Below are 15251 nucleotides of genomic sequence, written 5' to 3' on the forward strand. Positions count from 1 at the left end.
TCAAAACCTATGGCCCTTTACCCTCGAGCTGTGATGCATTAGTTTAATAAAAAAAAAAAAGGCGCCTGGGCTTACAGCTCAATCCACTAATTCTCCCCACGGGCGTGAAGTAGTTCTCCAGCCTCAGTTTCCCAACCTTTAAAATGAGGGGGTGTGGCTGAGGGGCTTGAAAGCTCCTTCCAGAGCTCTAGATTCTACTCTGTGATTAGCGTCCCTTTTCCTCACTCCAAAATACAGAAGAGTGAAATCTCTGACCAGAAAGTTCCTGGCACTTACCTTGAGTTCTGTGAAAAAATAATGGCCCTGGTTTTCAATGCTGCCAAAGTTAGGAAAAGTTTTCACCCCTTCATTAAAAAGCAGCCATAAAGTGCCATGTGTTTAACCACAGGAAAAAAGGGTCTTTTTTAACTATTGTGGGCGAGATTTTCACATCCGCACCAGGGGAAGGAAAGAATGAAACAGGAAGGCTGGGGCAGCCTGGCGAGGACTTCCTCTCCGGACACGCGTGAGTGGCTCTGTCCTCTGCAGAGCCCTTCTCTAGATAATTCTAAGTGCCTCTCTCCTCTCCAGAGCTCCTCTCTGCACACTCCTGAGTGGCTCTCTTCTCTCCAGATCTCCTCTCCGGACACTCCTGAGTGGTTCTGTCCTCTCCAGAGCTCCTCTCTGCACACTCCTGAGTGGCTCTCTTCTCTCCAGATCTCCTCTCTGGACACTCCTGAGTGGCTCTCTCCTCTCCAGAGCTCCTCTCTGCACACTCCTGAGTGGCTCTCCCCTCTCCAGACCTCCTATCTGGACACTCCTGAGTGGCTCTCTCCTCTCCAGAGCTACTCTATGGACACACCTGAGTGGCTCTCTCCTCTCCAGAGCTCCTCTCTGCACACTCCTGAGTGGCTCTCTCCTCTCCAGAGCTCCTCTCTGCACACTCCTGAGTGGCTCTCTCCTCTCTAGAGCTACTCTATGGACACTCCAGAGTGGCTCTCTCCTCTCCATAGCTCCTCTCTGGACACTCCTGAGTGGCTCTCTTCTCTCCAGATCTCCTCTCTGGACACTCCTGAGTGGCTCTCTCCTCTCCAGAGCTCCTCTCTGCACACTCCTGAGTGGCTCTCTCCTCTCCAGAGCTCCTCCCTGGACACTCCTGAGTGGCTCTCTTCTCTCCAGATCTCCTCTCTGGACACTCCTCAGTGGCTCTCCCCTCTCCAAAGCTCCTCTCTGGACACTCCTGAGTGGCTCGCTCCTCTCTAGAGCTACTCTCTGGACACTCCTGTGTGGCTCTGTCCTCTCCAGAGCTCCTCTCTGCACACTCCTGAGTGGCTCTTCCCTCTCGAGAGCTCCTCTCCAGACAATCCTGAGTGGCTCTGTCCTCTCCAGAGCTCCTCGCTAACCACTCCTGAGTGGCTCTCCCCTCTCCAGAGCTCCTCTCTGGACACTCCTGAGTGGCTCTCTCCTCTCCAGAGCTCCTCTCTAGAGCTCCTCTCTAGACACTCCTGAGTCGCTCTCTCCTCTCTTGATCTCCCATCTAGACACTCCTGAGTGGCTTTGTCCTCTCCAGAGCTCCTCTCTGCACACTCCTGAGTGGCTCTCTCCTCTCCAGAGCTCCTCGCTAACCACTCCTGAGTGGCTCTTCCCTCTCCAGAGCTCCGCTCCGCACACTCCTGAGTGGCTCTCTCCTCTCCAGAGCTCCTCGCTAACCACTCCTGAGTGGCTCTTCCCTCTCCAGAGCTCCTCGGTAACCACTCCTGAGTGGCTCTCCCCTCTCCAGAGCTCCTCGCTAAACACTCCTGAGTGGCTCTCCCCTCTCCAGAGCTCCCCTCTGGACACTCCTGAGTGGCTCTCTCCTCTCTAGAGCTACTCTCTGGACACTCCTGAGTGGCTCTGTCCTCTCCAGAGCTCCTCTCTGCACACTCCTGAGTGGCTCTCTCCTCTCTAGAACTCCTCTCTGGACACTCCTGAGTGGCCCTCCGCTCTCCAAAGCTCCTCTCTGGACACTCCTGAGTGGCTCTCCCCTCTCTTGATCTCATCTCTAGACGATCCTGAGTGGCTCTCCCCTCTCTTGATCTCCTCTCTAGACAATACTGAGTGGCTCTCCCCTCTCCAGAGCTCCTCTCTAGATACTCCTGAGTGGCTCTGTCCTCTCCACAGCTCCTCTCTGGAGAGTCCTGAGTGGGTCTCCCGTCTCCAGAGCTCCTCTCTGGACACTCCTGAGTGGCTCTCCCCTCTCCAGAGCTCCTCTCTGGACACTCCTGAGTGGCTCTCTCCTCTCCAGAGCTCCTCTCTGCACACTCCTGAGTGGCTCTCCCCTCTCCAAAGCTCCTCTCTGGACACTCCTGAGTGGCTCTCCGCTCTCCAAAGCTCCTCTCTGGACACTCCTGAGTGGCTCTCCCCTCTCCAGAGCTCCTCTCTGGACACTCCTGAGTGGCTCTCTCCTCTCCAGAGCTCCTCTCTGCACACTCCTGAGTGGCTCTGTCCTCTCCAAAGCTTCTCTCTAGACACTCCTGAGTGGCTCTCCCCTCTCTTGATCTCCTCTCTAGACAATACTGAATGGCTATGTCCTCTCCAGAGCTCCTCTCTAGACACTTCTGAGTGGCTCTCCCCTTTCAAGATGTCCTCCCTGGACAGTCCCGAGTGGCTCTCTCCTCACCGTAGCTCCTCTCTGGACACTCCTGAGTGGCCCTCTCCTCTCTAGAGCTACTCTCTGGACACTCCTGTGTGGCTCTATCCTCTCCAGAGCTCCTCTCTGCACACTCCTGAGTGGCTCTCCCCTCTCCAGAGCTCCTCTCTGCACACTCCTGAGTGGCTCTGTCCTCTCCAGAGCTCCTCTCTGCACACTCCTGAGTGGCCCTCTCCTCTCTAGAGCTCCTCTCTGCACACTCCTGAGTGGCTCCCTCCTCTCTAGAGCTCCTCTCTGCACACTCCTGAGTGGCTCTCTCCTCTCTAGAGCTACTCTATGGACACACCTGAGTGGCACTCTCCTCTCCAGAGCTCCTCTCTGGACACTCCTGAGTGGTTCTGTCCTCTCCAGAGCTCCTCTCTGCACACTCCTGAGTGGCTCTCTCCTCTCTAGAGCTACTCTATGGACAGTCCAGAGTGGCTCTCTTCTCTCCAGATCTCCTCTCTGGACACTCCTGAGTGGCTCTCTCCTCTCCAGAACTCCTCTCTGGACACTCCTGAGTGGCTCTCCCCTCTCCAGAGCTCCTCTCTGCACACTCCTGAGTGGCTCTCCCCTCTCCAGAGCTCCTCTCTAGATACTCCTGAGTGGCTCTCTCCTCTCCACAGCTCCTCTCTGGAGAGTCCTGAGTGGGTCTCCCGTCTCCAGAGCTCCGCTCTAGACACTCCGGAGTGGCTCTCCCCTCTGCAGATCTCCTCTCTGGAAACTCCTGAGTGGCTCTGTCCTCTCCAGAGCTCCTCTCTGCACACTCCTGAGTGGCTCTGTCCTCTCCAGAGCTCCTCTCTAGACACTCCTGAGTCGCTCTCTCCTCTCTTGATCTCCAATCTAGACACTCCTGAGTGGCTCCCTCCTCTCCAGAGCTCCTCTCTGCACACTCCTGAGTGGCTCTCTCCTCTCCAGAGCTCCCCTCTGGACACTCCTGAGTGGCTCTCTCCTCTCTAGAGCTACTCTCTGGACACTCCTGAGTGGCTCTGTCCTCTCCAGAGCTCCTCTCTGCACACTCCTGAGTGGCTCTCTCCTCTCTAGAACTCCTCTCTGGACACTCCTGAGTGGCTCTCCCCTCTCCAAAGCTCCTCTCTGGACACTCCTGAGTGGCTCTCCCCTCTCCAAAGCTCCTCTCTGGACACTCCGGAGTGGCTCTCCCCTCTCTTGATCTCCTCTCTAGACAATCCTGAGTGGCTCTGTCCTCTCCAGAGCTCCTCTCTGCACACTCCTGAGTAGCTCTCTCCTCGCCAGAACTCCTCTCTGCACACTCCTGAGTGGCTCTGTCCTCTCCAGAGCTCCTCTCTGCACACTCCTGAGTGGCTCTCTCCTCTCTAGAGCTACTCTATGGACACACCTGAGTGGCTGTCTCCTCTCCAGAGCTCCTCTCTGGACACTCCTGAGTGGCTCTGTCCTCTCCAGAGCTCCTCTCTGCACACTCCTGAGTGGCTCTCATCTCTCCACATCTCCTCTCTGGACACTCCTGAGGGGCTCTGTCCTCTCCAGAGCTCCTCTCTGCACACTCCTGAGTGGCTCTCATCTCTCCAGATCTCCTCTCTGCACACTCCTGAGTGGCTCTCCCCTCTCCAGAGTTCCTCTGTAGATACTCCTGAGTGGCTCTCCCCTCTCCAGAGCTCCTCTCTGCACACTCCTGAGTGGCTCTCTCCTCTCTAGATCTCCTCGCTAACCACTCCGGAGTGGCTCTTCCCTCTCCAGAGCTCCTCTCTGCACACTCCTGAGTGGCTCTCTACTCTCCAGAGCTCCTGTCTGCACACTCCTGAGTAGCTCTCTCCTCGCCAGAACTCCTCTATGGACACTCCTGAGTGACTCTCTCCTCTCCAGAACGCCTCTCTGGACACTCCTGAGTTACTCTGTCCTTTCTAGAGCTCCTCTGTGAACAGTCCTGAGTAGCTCTGTCCTCGTCAGAATTCCTCTCTGGACACTCCTGAGTGGCTCTCCCCTCTCTTGATCTCCTCTCTAGACAATCCTGAGTGGCTCTCCGCTCTCTTGATCTCCTCTCTAGACAATACTGAGTGGCTCTGTCCTCTCCAGAGCTCCTCTCTAGACACTCCTGAGTCGCTCTCTCCTCTCTTGATCTCCAATCTAGACACTCCTGAGTGGCTCCCTCCTCTCCAGAGCTCCTCTCTGCACACTCCTGAGTGGCTCTCCCCTCTCCAGAGCTCCCCTCTGGACACTCCTGAGTGGCTCTCTCCTCTCTAGAGCTACTCTCTGGACACTCCTGAGTGGCTCTGTCCTCTCCAGAGCTCCTCTCTGCACACTCCTGAGTGGCTCTCTCCTCTCTAGAACTCCTCTCTGGACACTCCTGAGTGGCTCTCCCCTCTCCAAAGCTCCTCTCTGGACACTCCTGAGTGGCTCTCCCCTCTCCAAAGCTCCTCTCTGGACACTCCTGAGTGGCTCTCCCCTCTCTTGATCTCCTCTCTAGACAATCCTGAGTGGCTCTCCCCTCTCTTGATCTCCTCTCTAGACAATACTGAGTGGCTCTGTCCTCTCCAGAGCTCCTCTCTGCACACTCCTGAGTGGCTCTCCCCTCTCCAGAGCTCCTCTCTAGATACACCTGAGTGGCTCTCTCCTCTCCACAGCTCCTCTCTGGAGAGTCCTGAGTGGGTCTCCCGTCTCCAGAGCTCCGCTCTAGACACTCCGGAGTGGCTCTCCCCTCTGCAGATCTCCTCTCTGGAAACTCCTGAGTGGCTCTGTCCTCTCCAGAGCTCCTCTCTGCACACTCCTGAGTGGCTCTGTCCTCTCCAGAGCTACTCTATGGACACTCCTGAGTGGCTCTCTCCTCTCCAGAGCTCCTCTCTGGACACTCCTGAGTGACTCTCTCCTCTCCGGAGCTCCTCTCTAGACACTCCTGAGTCGCTCTCTCCTCTCCAGAGCTTCTCTCTAGACACTCCTGAGTGGCTCTCTCCTCTCTTGATCTCCTATCTAGACACTCCTGAGTGGCTCTATCATCTCCCAAACGCGTCTCTGGACACTCCTGAGTGACTCTGTCCTTTCCAGTGCTCCTCTCTGCACACTCCTGAGTAGCTCTCTCCTCGCCAGAACTCCTCTCTGCACACTCCTGAGTGGCTCTGTCCTCTCCAGAGCTTCTCTCTGCACACTCCTGAGTGGCTCTCTCCTCTCTAGAGCTACTCTATGGACACACCTGAGTGGCTGTCTCCTCTCCAGAGCTCCTCTCTGGACACTCCTGAGTGTCTCTGTCCTCTCCAGAGCTCCTCTCTGCACACTCCTGAGTGGCTCTCATCTCTCCAGATCTCCTCTCTGCACACTCCTGAGTAGCTCTCTCCTCGCCAGAACTCCTCTCTGCACACTCCTGAGTGGCTCTGTCCTCTCCAGAGCTCCTCTCTGGACACTCCTGAGTGGCTCTGTCCTCTCCAGAGCTCCTCTCTGGACACTCCTGAGTGGCTCTGTCCTCTCCAGAGCTCCTCTCTGGACACTCCTGAGTGGCTCTGTCCTCTCCAGAGCTCCTCTCTGGACACTCCTGAGTGGCTCTGTCCTCTCCAGAGCTCCTCTCTGCACACTCCTGAGTGGCTCTCCCCTCTCCAGAGCTCCTCTCTATATACTCCTGAGTGGCTCTGTCCTCTCCACAGCTCCTCTCTGGAGAGTCCTGAGTCGGTCTCCCGTCTCCAGAGCTCCGCTCTAGACACTCCTGAGTGGCTCTCCCCTCTGCAGATCTCCTCTCTGGAAACTCCTGAGTGGCTCTCTCCTCTCCAGAGCTCCTCTCTAGACACTCCTGAGTGGCTCTCTCCTCTCCAGAGCTCCTCTCTGGAGAGTCCTGAGTGGCTCTTCCCTTTCCAGAGCTCCTCTCTGCACACTCCTGAGTGGCTCTCTCCTCTCCAGAGCTCCTCTGTGCACACTCCTCAGTGGCTCTGTCCTCTCCAAAGCTCCTCTCTGGACACTCCTCAGTGGCTCTCTCCTCACCAGAGCTCCTCTCTGCACACTCCTGAGTGGCTCTCCCCTCTCTTGATCTCCTCTCTAGACAATCCTGAGTGGCTCTCCCCTCTCTTGATCTCCTCCCTAGACAATACTGAATGGCTCTGTCCTCTCCAGAGCTCCTCTCTAGACACTTCTGAGTGGCTCTCCCCTTTCAAGATGTCCTCCCTCGACAGTCCCGAGTGGCTCTCTCCTCACCGTAGCTCCTCTCTGGACACTCCTGAGTGGCTCTCTCCTCTCCAGAGCTCCTCTCTGCACACTCCTGAGTGGCTCTCTCCTCTCTAGAACTCCTCTCTGCACACTCCTGAGTGGCTCTCCCCTCTCCAAAGCTCCTCTCTGGACACTCCTGAGTGGCTCTCCCCTCTCCAAAGCTCCTCTCTGCACACTCCTGAGTGGCTCTCCCCTCTCTTGATTTCCTCTCTAGACAATCCTGAGTGGCTCTCCCCTCTCTTGATCTCCTCTCTAGACAATACTGAGTGGCTCTGTCCTCTCCAGAGCTCCTCTCTGCACACTCCTGAGTGGCTCTCCCCTCTCCAGAGCTCCTCTCTAGATACTCCTGAGTGGCTCTCTCCTCTCCACAGCTCCTCTCTGGAGAGTCCTGAGTGGGTCTCCCGTCTCCAGAGCTCCGCTCTAGACACTCCGGAGTGGCTCTCCCCTCTGCAGATCTCCTCTCTGGAAACTCCTGAGTGGCTCTCATCTCTCCAGATCTCCTCTCTGCACACTCCTGAGTGGCTCTCCCCTCTCCAGAGTTCCTCTGTAGATACTCTTGAGTGGCTCTCCCCTCTCCAGAGCTCCTCTCTGCACACTCCTGAGTGGCTCTCTCCTCTCTAGATCTCCTCGCTAACCACTCCGGAGTGGCTCTTCCCTCACCAGAGCTCCTCTCTGGACACTCCTGAGTGGCTCTCCCTTCTCCAGAGCTCCTCTCTGCACAGTCCTGAGTGGCTCTCTCCTCACCAGAGCTCCTCTCTGGACACTCCTGAGTGGCTCTGTCCTCTCCAGAGTTCCTCTCTAGATACTCCTGGGTGGCTCTCCCCTCTCCAGAGTTCCTCTCTAGATACTCCTGAGTGGGTCTCCCGTCTCCAGAGCTCCTCTCTGCACACTCCTGAGTGGCTCTTCCCTCTCGAGAGCTCCTCATTAGACACTCCTGAGTGGCTCTCCCCTCTCCAGAGCTCCTCGCTAACCACTCCTGAGTGGCTCTTCCCTCTCCAGAGCTCCTCTCTGCACACTCCTGAGTGGCTCTCCCCTCTCCAGAGCTCCTCACTAAACACTCCTGAGTTGCTCTTCCCTCTCCAGAGCTCCTCTCTGGACACTCCTGAGTGGCTCTCTCCTGTACAAAGCTTCTCTCTACGCACTCCTGAGTGGCTCTCTCCTCTCCAGAGCTCCTCTCTGCACACTCCTGAGTGACTCTCCTCTCTAGAGCTCCTCTCTAGACACTCCTGAGTGGCTCTCTCCTCTCTTGATCTCCTATCTAGACACTCCTGAGTGGCTCTGTCATCTCCCGAACGCGTCTCTGGACACTCCTGAGTGACTCTGTCCTCTCCAGAGCTCCTCTCTGCACACTCCTGAGTAGCTCTCTCCTCGCCAGAACTCCTCTCTGCACACTCCTGAGTGGCTCTGTCCTCTCCAGAGCTCCTCTCTGCACACTCATGAGTGGCTCTCCCCTCTCTTGATTTCCTCTCTAGACAATCCTGAGTGGCTCTCCCCTCTCTTGATCTCCTCTCTAGACAATACTGAGTGGCTCTGTCCTCTCCAGAGCTCCTCTCTGCACACACCTGAGTGGCTCTCTCCTCTCTAGAGCTCCTCGCTAACCACTCCGGAGTGGCTCTTCCCTCACCAGAGCTCCTCTCTGGACACTCCTGAGTGGCTCTCCCTTCTCCAGAGCTCCTCTCTACACAGTCCTGAATGGCTCTCCGCTCTCCAGAGCTCCTCTCTGGACACTCCTAAGTGGCTCTCTCCTCACCAGAGCTCCTCTCTGGACACTCCTGAGTGGCTCTGTCCTCTCCAGAGTTCCTCTCTAGATACTCCTGGGTGGCTCTCCCCTCTCCAGAGTTCCTCTCTAGATACTCCTGAGTGGGTCTCCCGTCTCCAGAGCTCCTCTCTGCACACTCCTGAGTGGCTCTTCCCTCTCGAGAGCTCCTCATTAGACACTCCTGAGTGGCTCTCCCCTCTCCAGAGCTCCTCGCTAACCACTCCTGAGTGGCTCTTCCCTCTCCAGAGCTCCTCTCTGCACACTCCTGAGTAGCTCTCTCCTCGCCAGAACTCCTCTCTGCACACTCCTGAGTGGCTCTGTCCTCTCCAGAGCTCCTCTCTGAACACTCCTGAGTGGCTCTCCCCTCTCCGGAGCTCCTCTCTAGACACTCCTGAGTCGCTCTTTCCTCTCCAGAGCTTCTCTCTAGACACTCCTGAGTGGCTCTCTCCTCTCTTGATCTCCTATCTAGACACTCCTGAGTGGCTCTGTCATCTCCCGAACGCGTCTCTGGACACTCCTGAGTGACTCTGTCCTCTCCAGAGCTCCTCTCTGCACACTCCTGAGTAGCTCTCTCCTCGCCAGAACTCCTCTCTGCACACTCCTGAGTGGCTCTGTCCTCTCCAGAGCTCCTCTCTGCACACTCATGAGTGGCTCTCCCCTCTCTTGATTTCCTCTCTAGACAATCCTGAGTGGCTCTCCCCTCTCTTGATCTCCTCTCTAGACAATACTGAGTGGCTCTGTCCTCTCCAGAGCTCCTCTCTGCACACTCCTGTGTGGCTCTCCCCTCTCCAGAGCTCCTCTCTAGATACTCCTGAGTGGCTCTCCCCTCTCCAGAGCTCCTCTCTGCACACACCTGAGTGGCTCTCTCCTCTCTAGAGCTCCTCGCTAACCACTCCGGAGTGGATCTTCCCTCACCAGAGCTCCTCTCCGGACACTCCTGAGTGGCTCTCCCTTCTCCAGAGCTCCTCTCTGCACAGTCCTGAATGGCTCTCCGCTCTCCAGAGCTCCTCTCTGCACACTGCTGAGTGGCTCTCCCCTCTCCAGAGCTCCTCTCTGGACACTCCTGAGTGGCTCTGTCCTCTCCAGAGCTCCTCTCTGCACACTCCTGAGTGGCTCTCCCCTCTCCAGAGCTCCTCTCTAGATACTCCTGAGTGGCTCTGTCCTCTCCACAGCTCCTCTCTGGAGAGTCCTGAGTCGGTCTCCCGTCTCCAGAGCTCCGCTCTAGACACTCCTGAGTGGCTCTCCCCTCTGCAGATCTCCTCTCTGGAAACTCCTGAGTGGCTCTCTCCTCTCCAGAGCTCCTCTCTAGACACTCCTGAGTGGCTCTCTCCTCTCCAGAGCTCCTCTCTGGAGAGTCCTGAGTGGCTCTTCCCTTTCCAGAGCTCCTCTCTGCACACTCCTGAGTGGCTCTCTCCTCTCCAGAGCTCCTCTGTGCACACTCCTCAGTGGCTCTGTCCTCTCCAAAGCTCCTCTCTGGACACTCCTCAGTGGCTCTCTCCTCACCAGAGCTCCTCTCTGCACACTCCTGAGTGGCTCTCCCCTCTCTTGATCTCCTCTCTAGACAATCCTGAGTGGCTCTCCCCTCTCTTGATCTCCTCCCTAGACAATACTGAATGGCTCTGTCCTCTCCAGAGCTCCTCTCTAGACACTTCTGAGTGGCTCTCCCCTTTCAAGATGTCCTCCCTGGACAGTCCCGAGTGGCTCTCTCCTCACCGTAGCTCCTCTCTGGACACTCCTGAGTGGCTCTCTCCTCTCCAGAGCTCCTCTCTGCACACTTCTGAGTGGCTCTGTCCTCTCCAGAACTCCTCTCTGCACACTCCTGAGTGGCTCTGTCCTCTCCAGAGCTCCTCTCTGGACACTCCTGAGTGGCTCTCTCCTCACCAGAGCTCCTCTCTGCACACTCATGAGTGGCTCTCCCCTCTCTTGATTTCCTCTCTAGACAATCCTGAGTGGCTCTCCCCTCTCTTGATCTCCTCTCTAGACAATACTGAGTGGCTCTGTCCTCTCCAGAGCTCCTCTCTGCACACTCCTGTGTGGCTCTCCCCTCTCCAGAGCTCCTCTCTAGATACTCCTGAGTGGCTCTCTCCTCTCCACAGCTCCTCCCTTAGAGTCCTGAGTGGGTCTCCCGTCTCCAGAGCTCCGCTCTAGACACTCCTGAGTGGCTCTCCCCTCTGCAGATCTCCTCTCTGGAAACTACTGAGTGGCTCTCTCCTCTCCAGAGCTCCTCTCTAGACACTCCTGAGTGGCTCTCCCCTCTCCAGAGCTCCTCTCTGGACACTGCAGAGTGGCTCTCTCCTCTCCACAGCTCCTCTCTGGAGAGTCTTGAGTGGGTCTCCCGTCTCCAGAGCTCCGCTCTAGACACTCCTGAGTGGCTCTCCCCTCTCCAGAGCTCCTCTCTGCACACTCCTGAGTGGCTCTATCCTCTCCAAAGCTTCTCTCTAGACACTCCTGTGTGGCTCTGTCCTCTACAAAGCTTCTCTCTAGACACTCCTGAGTGGCTCTCTCCTCTCCAGAGCTCCTCTCTGCACACTCCTGAGTGGCTCTCTCCTCTCCAGAGCTCCTCTCTGCACACTCCTGAGTGGCTCTCTCCTCTCCAGAACGCCTCTCTGGACACTCCTGAGTGACTCTGTCCTTTCTAGAGCTCCTCTCTGAACACTCCTGAGTAGCTCTCTCCTCGCCAGAACTCCTCTATGGACACTCCTGTGTGGCTCTCTCCTCTCCAGAGCTCCTCTCTGCACACTCCTGAGTGGCTCTCTCCTCTCCAGAGCTCCTCTCTGCACACTCCTGAGTCGCTCTCTCCTCTCCAAAGCTTCTCTCTAGACACTCCTGAGTGGCTCTCTCCTCTCTTGATCTCCCATCTAGACACTCCTGAGTGGCTCTGTCCTCTCCAGAGCTCCTCTATGGACACTCTTGAGTGGCTCTCTCCTCTCCAGAGCTCCTCTCTGGACACTCCTGAGTGGCTCTCTCCTCTCCAGAGCTCCTCTCTGGACACTCCTGAGTGGCTCTGTCCTCTCCAGAGCTCCTCTCTGCACACTCCTGAGTGGCTCTCCCCTCTCTTGATCTCCTCTCTAGACAATCCTGAGTGGCTCTCCCCTCTCTTGATCTCCTCTCTAGACAATACTGAGTGGCTCTCCCCTCTCTTGATCTCCTCTCTAGACAATACTGAGTGGCTCTGTCCTCTCCAGAGCTCCTCTCTAGACACTTCTGAGTGGCTCTCCCCTTTCAAGATGTCCTCCCTGGACAGTCCCGAGTGGCTCTCTCCTCACCGTAGCTCCTCTCTGGACACTCCTGAGTGGCTCTCTCCTCTCTAGAGCTCCTTTCTTCACACTCCTGAATGGGTCTCACCTCTCCATAGCCACCTTGATGCACCTGATGTTCAGATGCATAAAACTCCACTCTGCTAAAAATACTCCCCATTTTCCTACAACAGGTCTTTCTGGAAAACCCTGAAACCATCAGGCCTGGTATCTAATGACACAAAGAGGGGTACGAAAAAAGCAGAGGGGAAGGTAAGTAACCCTTGAAGCTGGGGTGAGGGCCTTGTCAGGTGGGCATCTACTCGCATAAATAACTCCCTGTCCTCCATTTAAGCCCAACCACAAACTTGATCCCGGGCAGAGGGCAGCGAACGTTAGGAACATTTTTATTTCTGAGCTGGGCTGGCCAGCTGCACTGGGGACTAATTAAAAAGGTAGAGAAAGCTGTTTCTCAGGCCAGGGCAGGAGCACCTTGGCTGGAGGGGGCCAAAGCGGGATGCTTCCCCTCCAGGAGGCCTTTCTGGGGTGTCCACCCCTCTTCAGGGAGGCCTGTGTGTAGCTGCTTGGGAAGGGGGTGTGGGGGTAGTGGAAAGAGACCAGCAGGGAGAGGCGGGGGGAGACCGGAAAAGCTAGGACGGAGAGGGGAAGAGAGGGAGACCCAGACGCAGAGACAGAGCGAGAGACGGAGACTGGACACAGCAGCGCCCACCCCCAGGAGGGGCGCGGCGGCGGCATGCTCACCCTGCGGCCGGCCTCGTTGTTGTGCAGGTTCATGAGGATGCGCGCGCTCTCGTACGAGCCCTTGGCGTGGATGCGCTCCCGCTCGCGCGCGTCCACGAACTCCTTGGCGAAGCGGTAGCCGTAGTCGATGTTGTCGCCGCAGCCGCCCCACAGCCAGTCCCGTGGCAGGTCCTTGGGGCGCGCGGCGCGGCTGCAGCCGCAGGTGGACAGCTCGCCCTCGCGGCAGGCGCGGCTCATGGCGTTCACCACCCCCGCGGCGCTCACCGCGTACGTGAAGGCCGTCTCGCGGCTGCCTGCGGGCGAGGACGGGTCAGTGGGCGCCCCCGCTCCGCAGCCGCGGCCGAGCCCCCGGACCCCCCCGGAGGGGGAAGGCGGCACACGTTCCCCCCACACACGTAGAAGCGACACATGACAAAGGAGCAGCATCCCTGGTACCTCTGCTCTGACACTTCAGAGCCCAAGGCAGGATTCTAAGCAGGGCTGGACTGCGTTTTCTCTGCACCTCTTATGAAAATACTCCAAACTTCTCATTTTCCAAAATGCCCATGAAAGAAGTCACTGAGGAAAAACGCAGAATTGGAGTAGACTGCCTTACTTATTTTAATGTTTGGTATTATTTTCATTCTGAGTTACCTCCAGGGCAGGAGCATGGGGGCTGCAAGGCTTAGAGCCCCTGCAGCAGTCCCTGGCCAGTCCCTGTGGCGTCGGTGGCTGAAACCCGGCTTCCCCATCCTCCATCTGCTGCACCAAGCCTGTCTCACAACAAGGCTCCTGACTTTCCCAGAGGACATTTCTAAACTGGTTCCTAGAGAGTTTTAAATGAAACTCGCCTCTTCTCAAACCCCAAGCTGACGGGCCTGATACTTCTCACTCAAGTAGGTGAGTGTCTACTTTTAAAACAGCCTGCAGCAGTTCCTTAATGTCACTTCTGCAACTCCCAGCAGCCTCTGACTCCAAGTGTTAGGATAATAGCAAAAAGGAGGAAAAACAAATAAAAAGGTTCTTCTTCCCCAAACTTGTAAAGAATATATAGGCCTAGAGGAAAAAAGTTCTCTCCTTCCCTAAAACTTGTAAAGAGTACCTCCCTGTCAAACGGTTCTACAGGAGCCCTATTTGTAAGGAGAAAAAAAGAGGTAACCATAGACTACCTTCATCTCCACTTGTATGTGGAGACATTTCTACATGTAACAAGAAGTCACTTAATCAAAGTATTGTCCTATGAGAGAGAAAGGATTAACAGCTGGCCAGCTGAAGCTGGGCCTGGGGGGTGGGCAAGATGAGGGGGTCCTTATTTTCCTCAACTATAAAATTAAGGGTATTGAACTAGATGCCTAGGGAAAAAAGGGCCCCTTCTGGCACTGGAATCTCTTTACAGGAAACGGTTGCTCCTATACTTAAAGAGCTTGCTAACAATCTTTTTTTTTGGGGGGGTGGACAATGGGGGACGGCACAAGAACAGCTGACAACAAGACTCAGCCCCAAGCAGCAGCCCATCCTGCAGGAGGACGGCTCTGCCAATGCAAGCATCCCACAGGCTGCCCTTTTCTTGGACTTGTGCTCCACACTTCAATCCACAGCCATTTGTGATCTCCCTTCCAGGAATAGTGATGGTTCTGATTTACCAGACCTTCCCTCCCACATTTTAAAAAATGAATAACTTGAGGACTGTACGGGTGGTTGGCAGGAGGATCCAGAAAGTTCCTGTTGTGGGGGGGGGGGGGGGCGGTGGGGTGTTACATCTACCTAGCTTGAATTAGCAAGGCAGAGAACATCAAGGGAGTGGAGAGAAATGAGGAGAGCAGACAGATTCTAGGGAGTGATTTGAGGATGAACGCTGATAATATAGAAAATGCTGTGTCCCTGGATGGGAGACTTGTAGAATAAAGAGGTAGTTTGAGGAAGAGAGAGAAACAATCCTCTGGAGATCAGAGGAAAATAAACCACTCTCCTGTATATATGGAGCACAAAAGGGCTTTTACATAAAACACAATGCTGCTGCTATTTTCATAAGTCTATCTTGAACATATCCTTTTTTGCCCCAGAATACAAACCTGGTAGAAATCTCTAAGCTAACTGGTCATTGCAGGGAAATGTCAGCTTGCAAAGTGCTCTTTGGCTAAAGCCTGTGGATACAGTCATGCTGGATGGCACACTGCTGGTCCAGTTACAGCTCCCTCCCTGTGAAATCTACATCTACTCTTATTCTCACCCTCCTTAAAAATGGCGCCTTTCTTATACATCTTTTCACAGCATGGGAACAAAGACGAGACAGAGACAAAAGCTGGAAGGAAAGGCTAGCATGATGAAAAAACGAGAAAGTTTCCAAAATGAAGAGTGGGCCCTTCATGAGGCAATGGTGTACAGCGCCTGGACTGGCCTTGAGAAAGGAGGTAAGGGGTTGGGGGTGGCAGCCTGAGTCAGACACTGGCCCCATCACAGGGTCAGATTCTCAGGGACAAGAAGTGGCCTCCATGTCCCTGCTGTACTAAGTGCTCTGGAGTGGGGCACCCACACTTAGCATCAAAGGTGTTTTAAATTTTCCCTTAGCTCATTCTCTTCCAACATACCCTTAAATAGAAAAGTGAAAGCTAAGTAACTTTTCCACTATTGGCGTGGGGTCCATGTTCCTCTTCCATAAAAATGTATTCTGATTTTTCTTCTCTCCATCTCTCTCTCTCTTTTTTTT

At 55.5% G+C, this 15251-nt stretch overlaps 1 protein-coding gene and 1 long non-coding RNA gene across 8 annotated transcripts in view; one reads left to right on the top strand and one right to left on the bottom strand.

Annotated features, from left to right (window-relative positions):
• LOC132375095 (uncharacterized) overlaps positions 1 to 15251 on the top strand; it is an 87881-nt gene that overhangs the window by 71645 nt on the left and 985 nt on the right. For 2 of the 3 annotated variants that reach the window (XR_009505893.1, XR_009505894.1), the window contains exons 9-11: positions 11998 to 12076; positions 13195 to 13444; positions 14816 to 14955. This is a non-coding gene — a long non-coding RNA (uncharacterized LOC132375095). The remainder of the gene's footprint in view (positions 1 to 11997; positions 12077 to 13194; positions 13445 to 14815; positions 14956 to 15251) is intronic. The other variant, XR_009505895.1, reaches the window with a different exon arrangement.
• WNT5A (Wnt family member 5A) overlaps positions 1 to 15251 on the bottom strand; it is a 28974-nt gene that overhangs the window by 3176 nt on the left and 10547 nt on the right. For all 5 annotated transcript variants that reach the window (XM_059939936.1, XM_059939938.1, XM_059939935.1 and 2 more), the window contains exon 4: positions 12566 to 12858. In XM_059939936.1, the coding sequence (XP_059795919.1) occupies positions 12566 to 12858 (293 nt within the window). The remainder of the gene's footprint in view (positions 1 to 12565; positions 12859 to 15251) is intronic.

The sequence above is a fragment of the Balaenoptera ricei genome, chromosome 11 (assembly GCF_028023285.1).
Source record: "Balaenoptera ricei isolate mBalRic1 chromosome 11, mBalRic1.hap2, whole genome shotgun sequence".
Taxonomy (NCBI): Eukaryota; Metazoa; Chordata; class Mammalia; order Artiodactyla; family Balaenopteridae; genus Balaenoptera; species Balaenoptera ricei.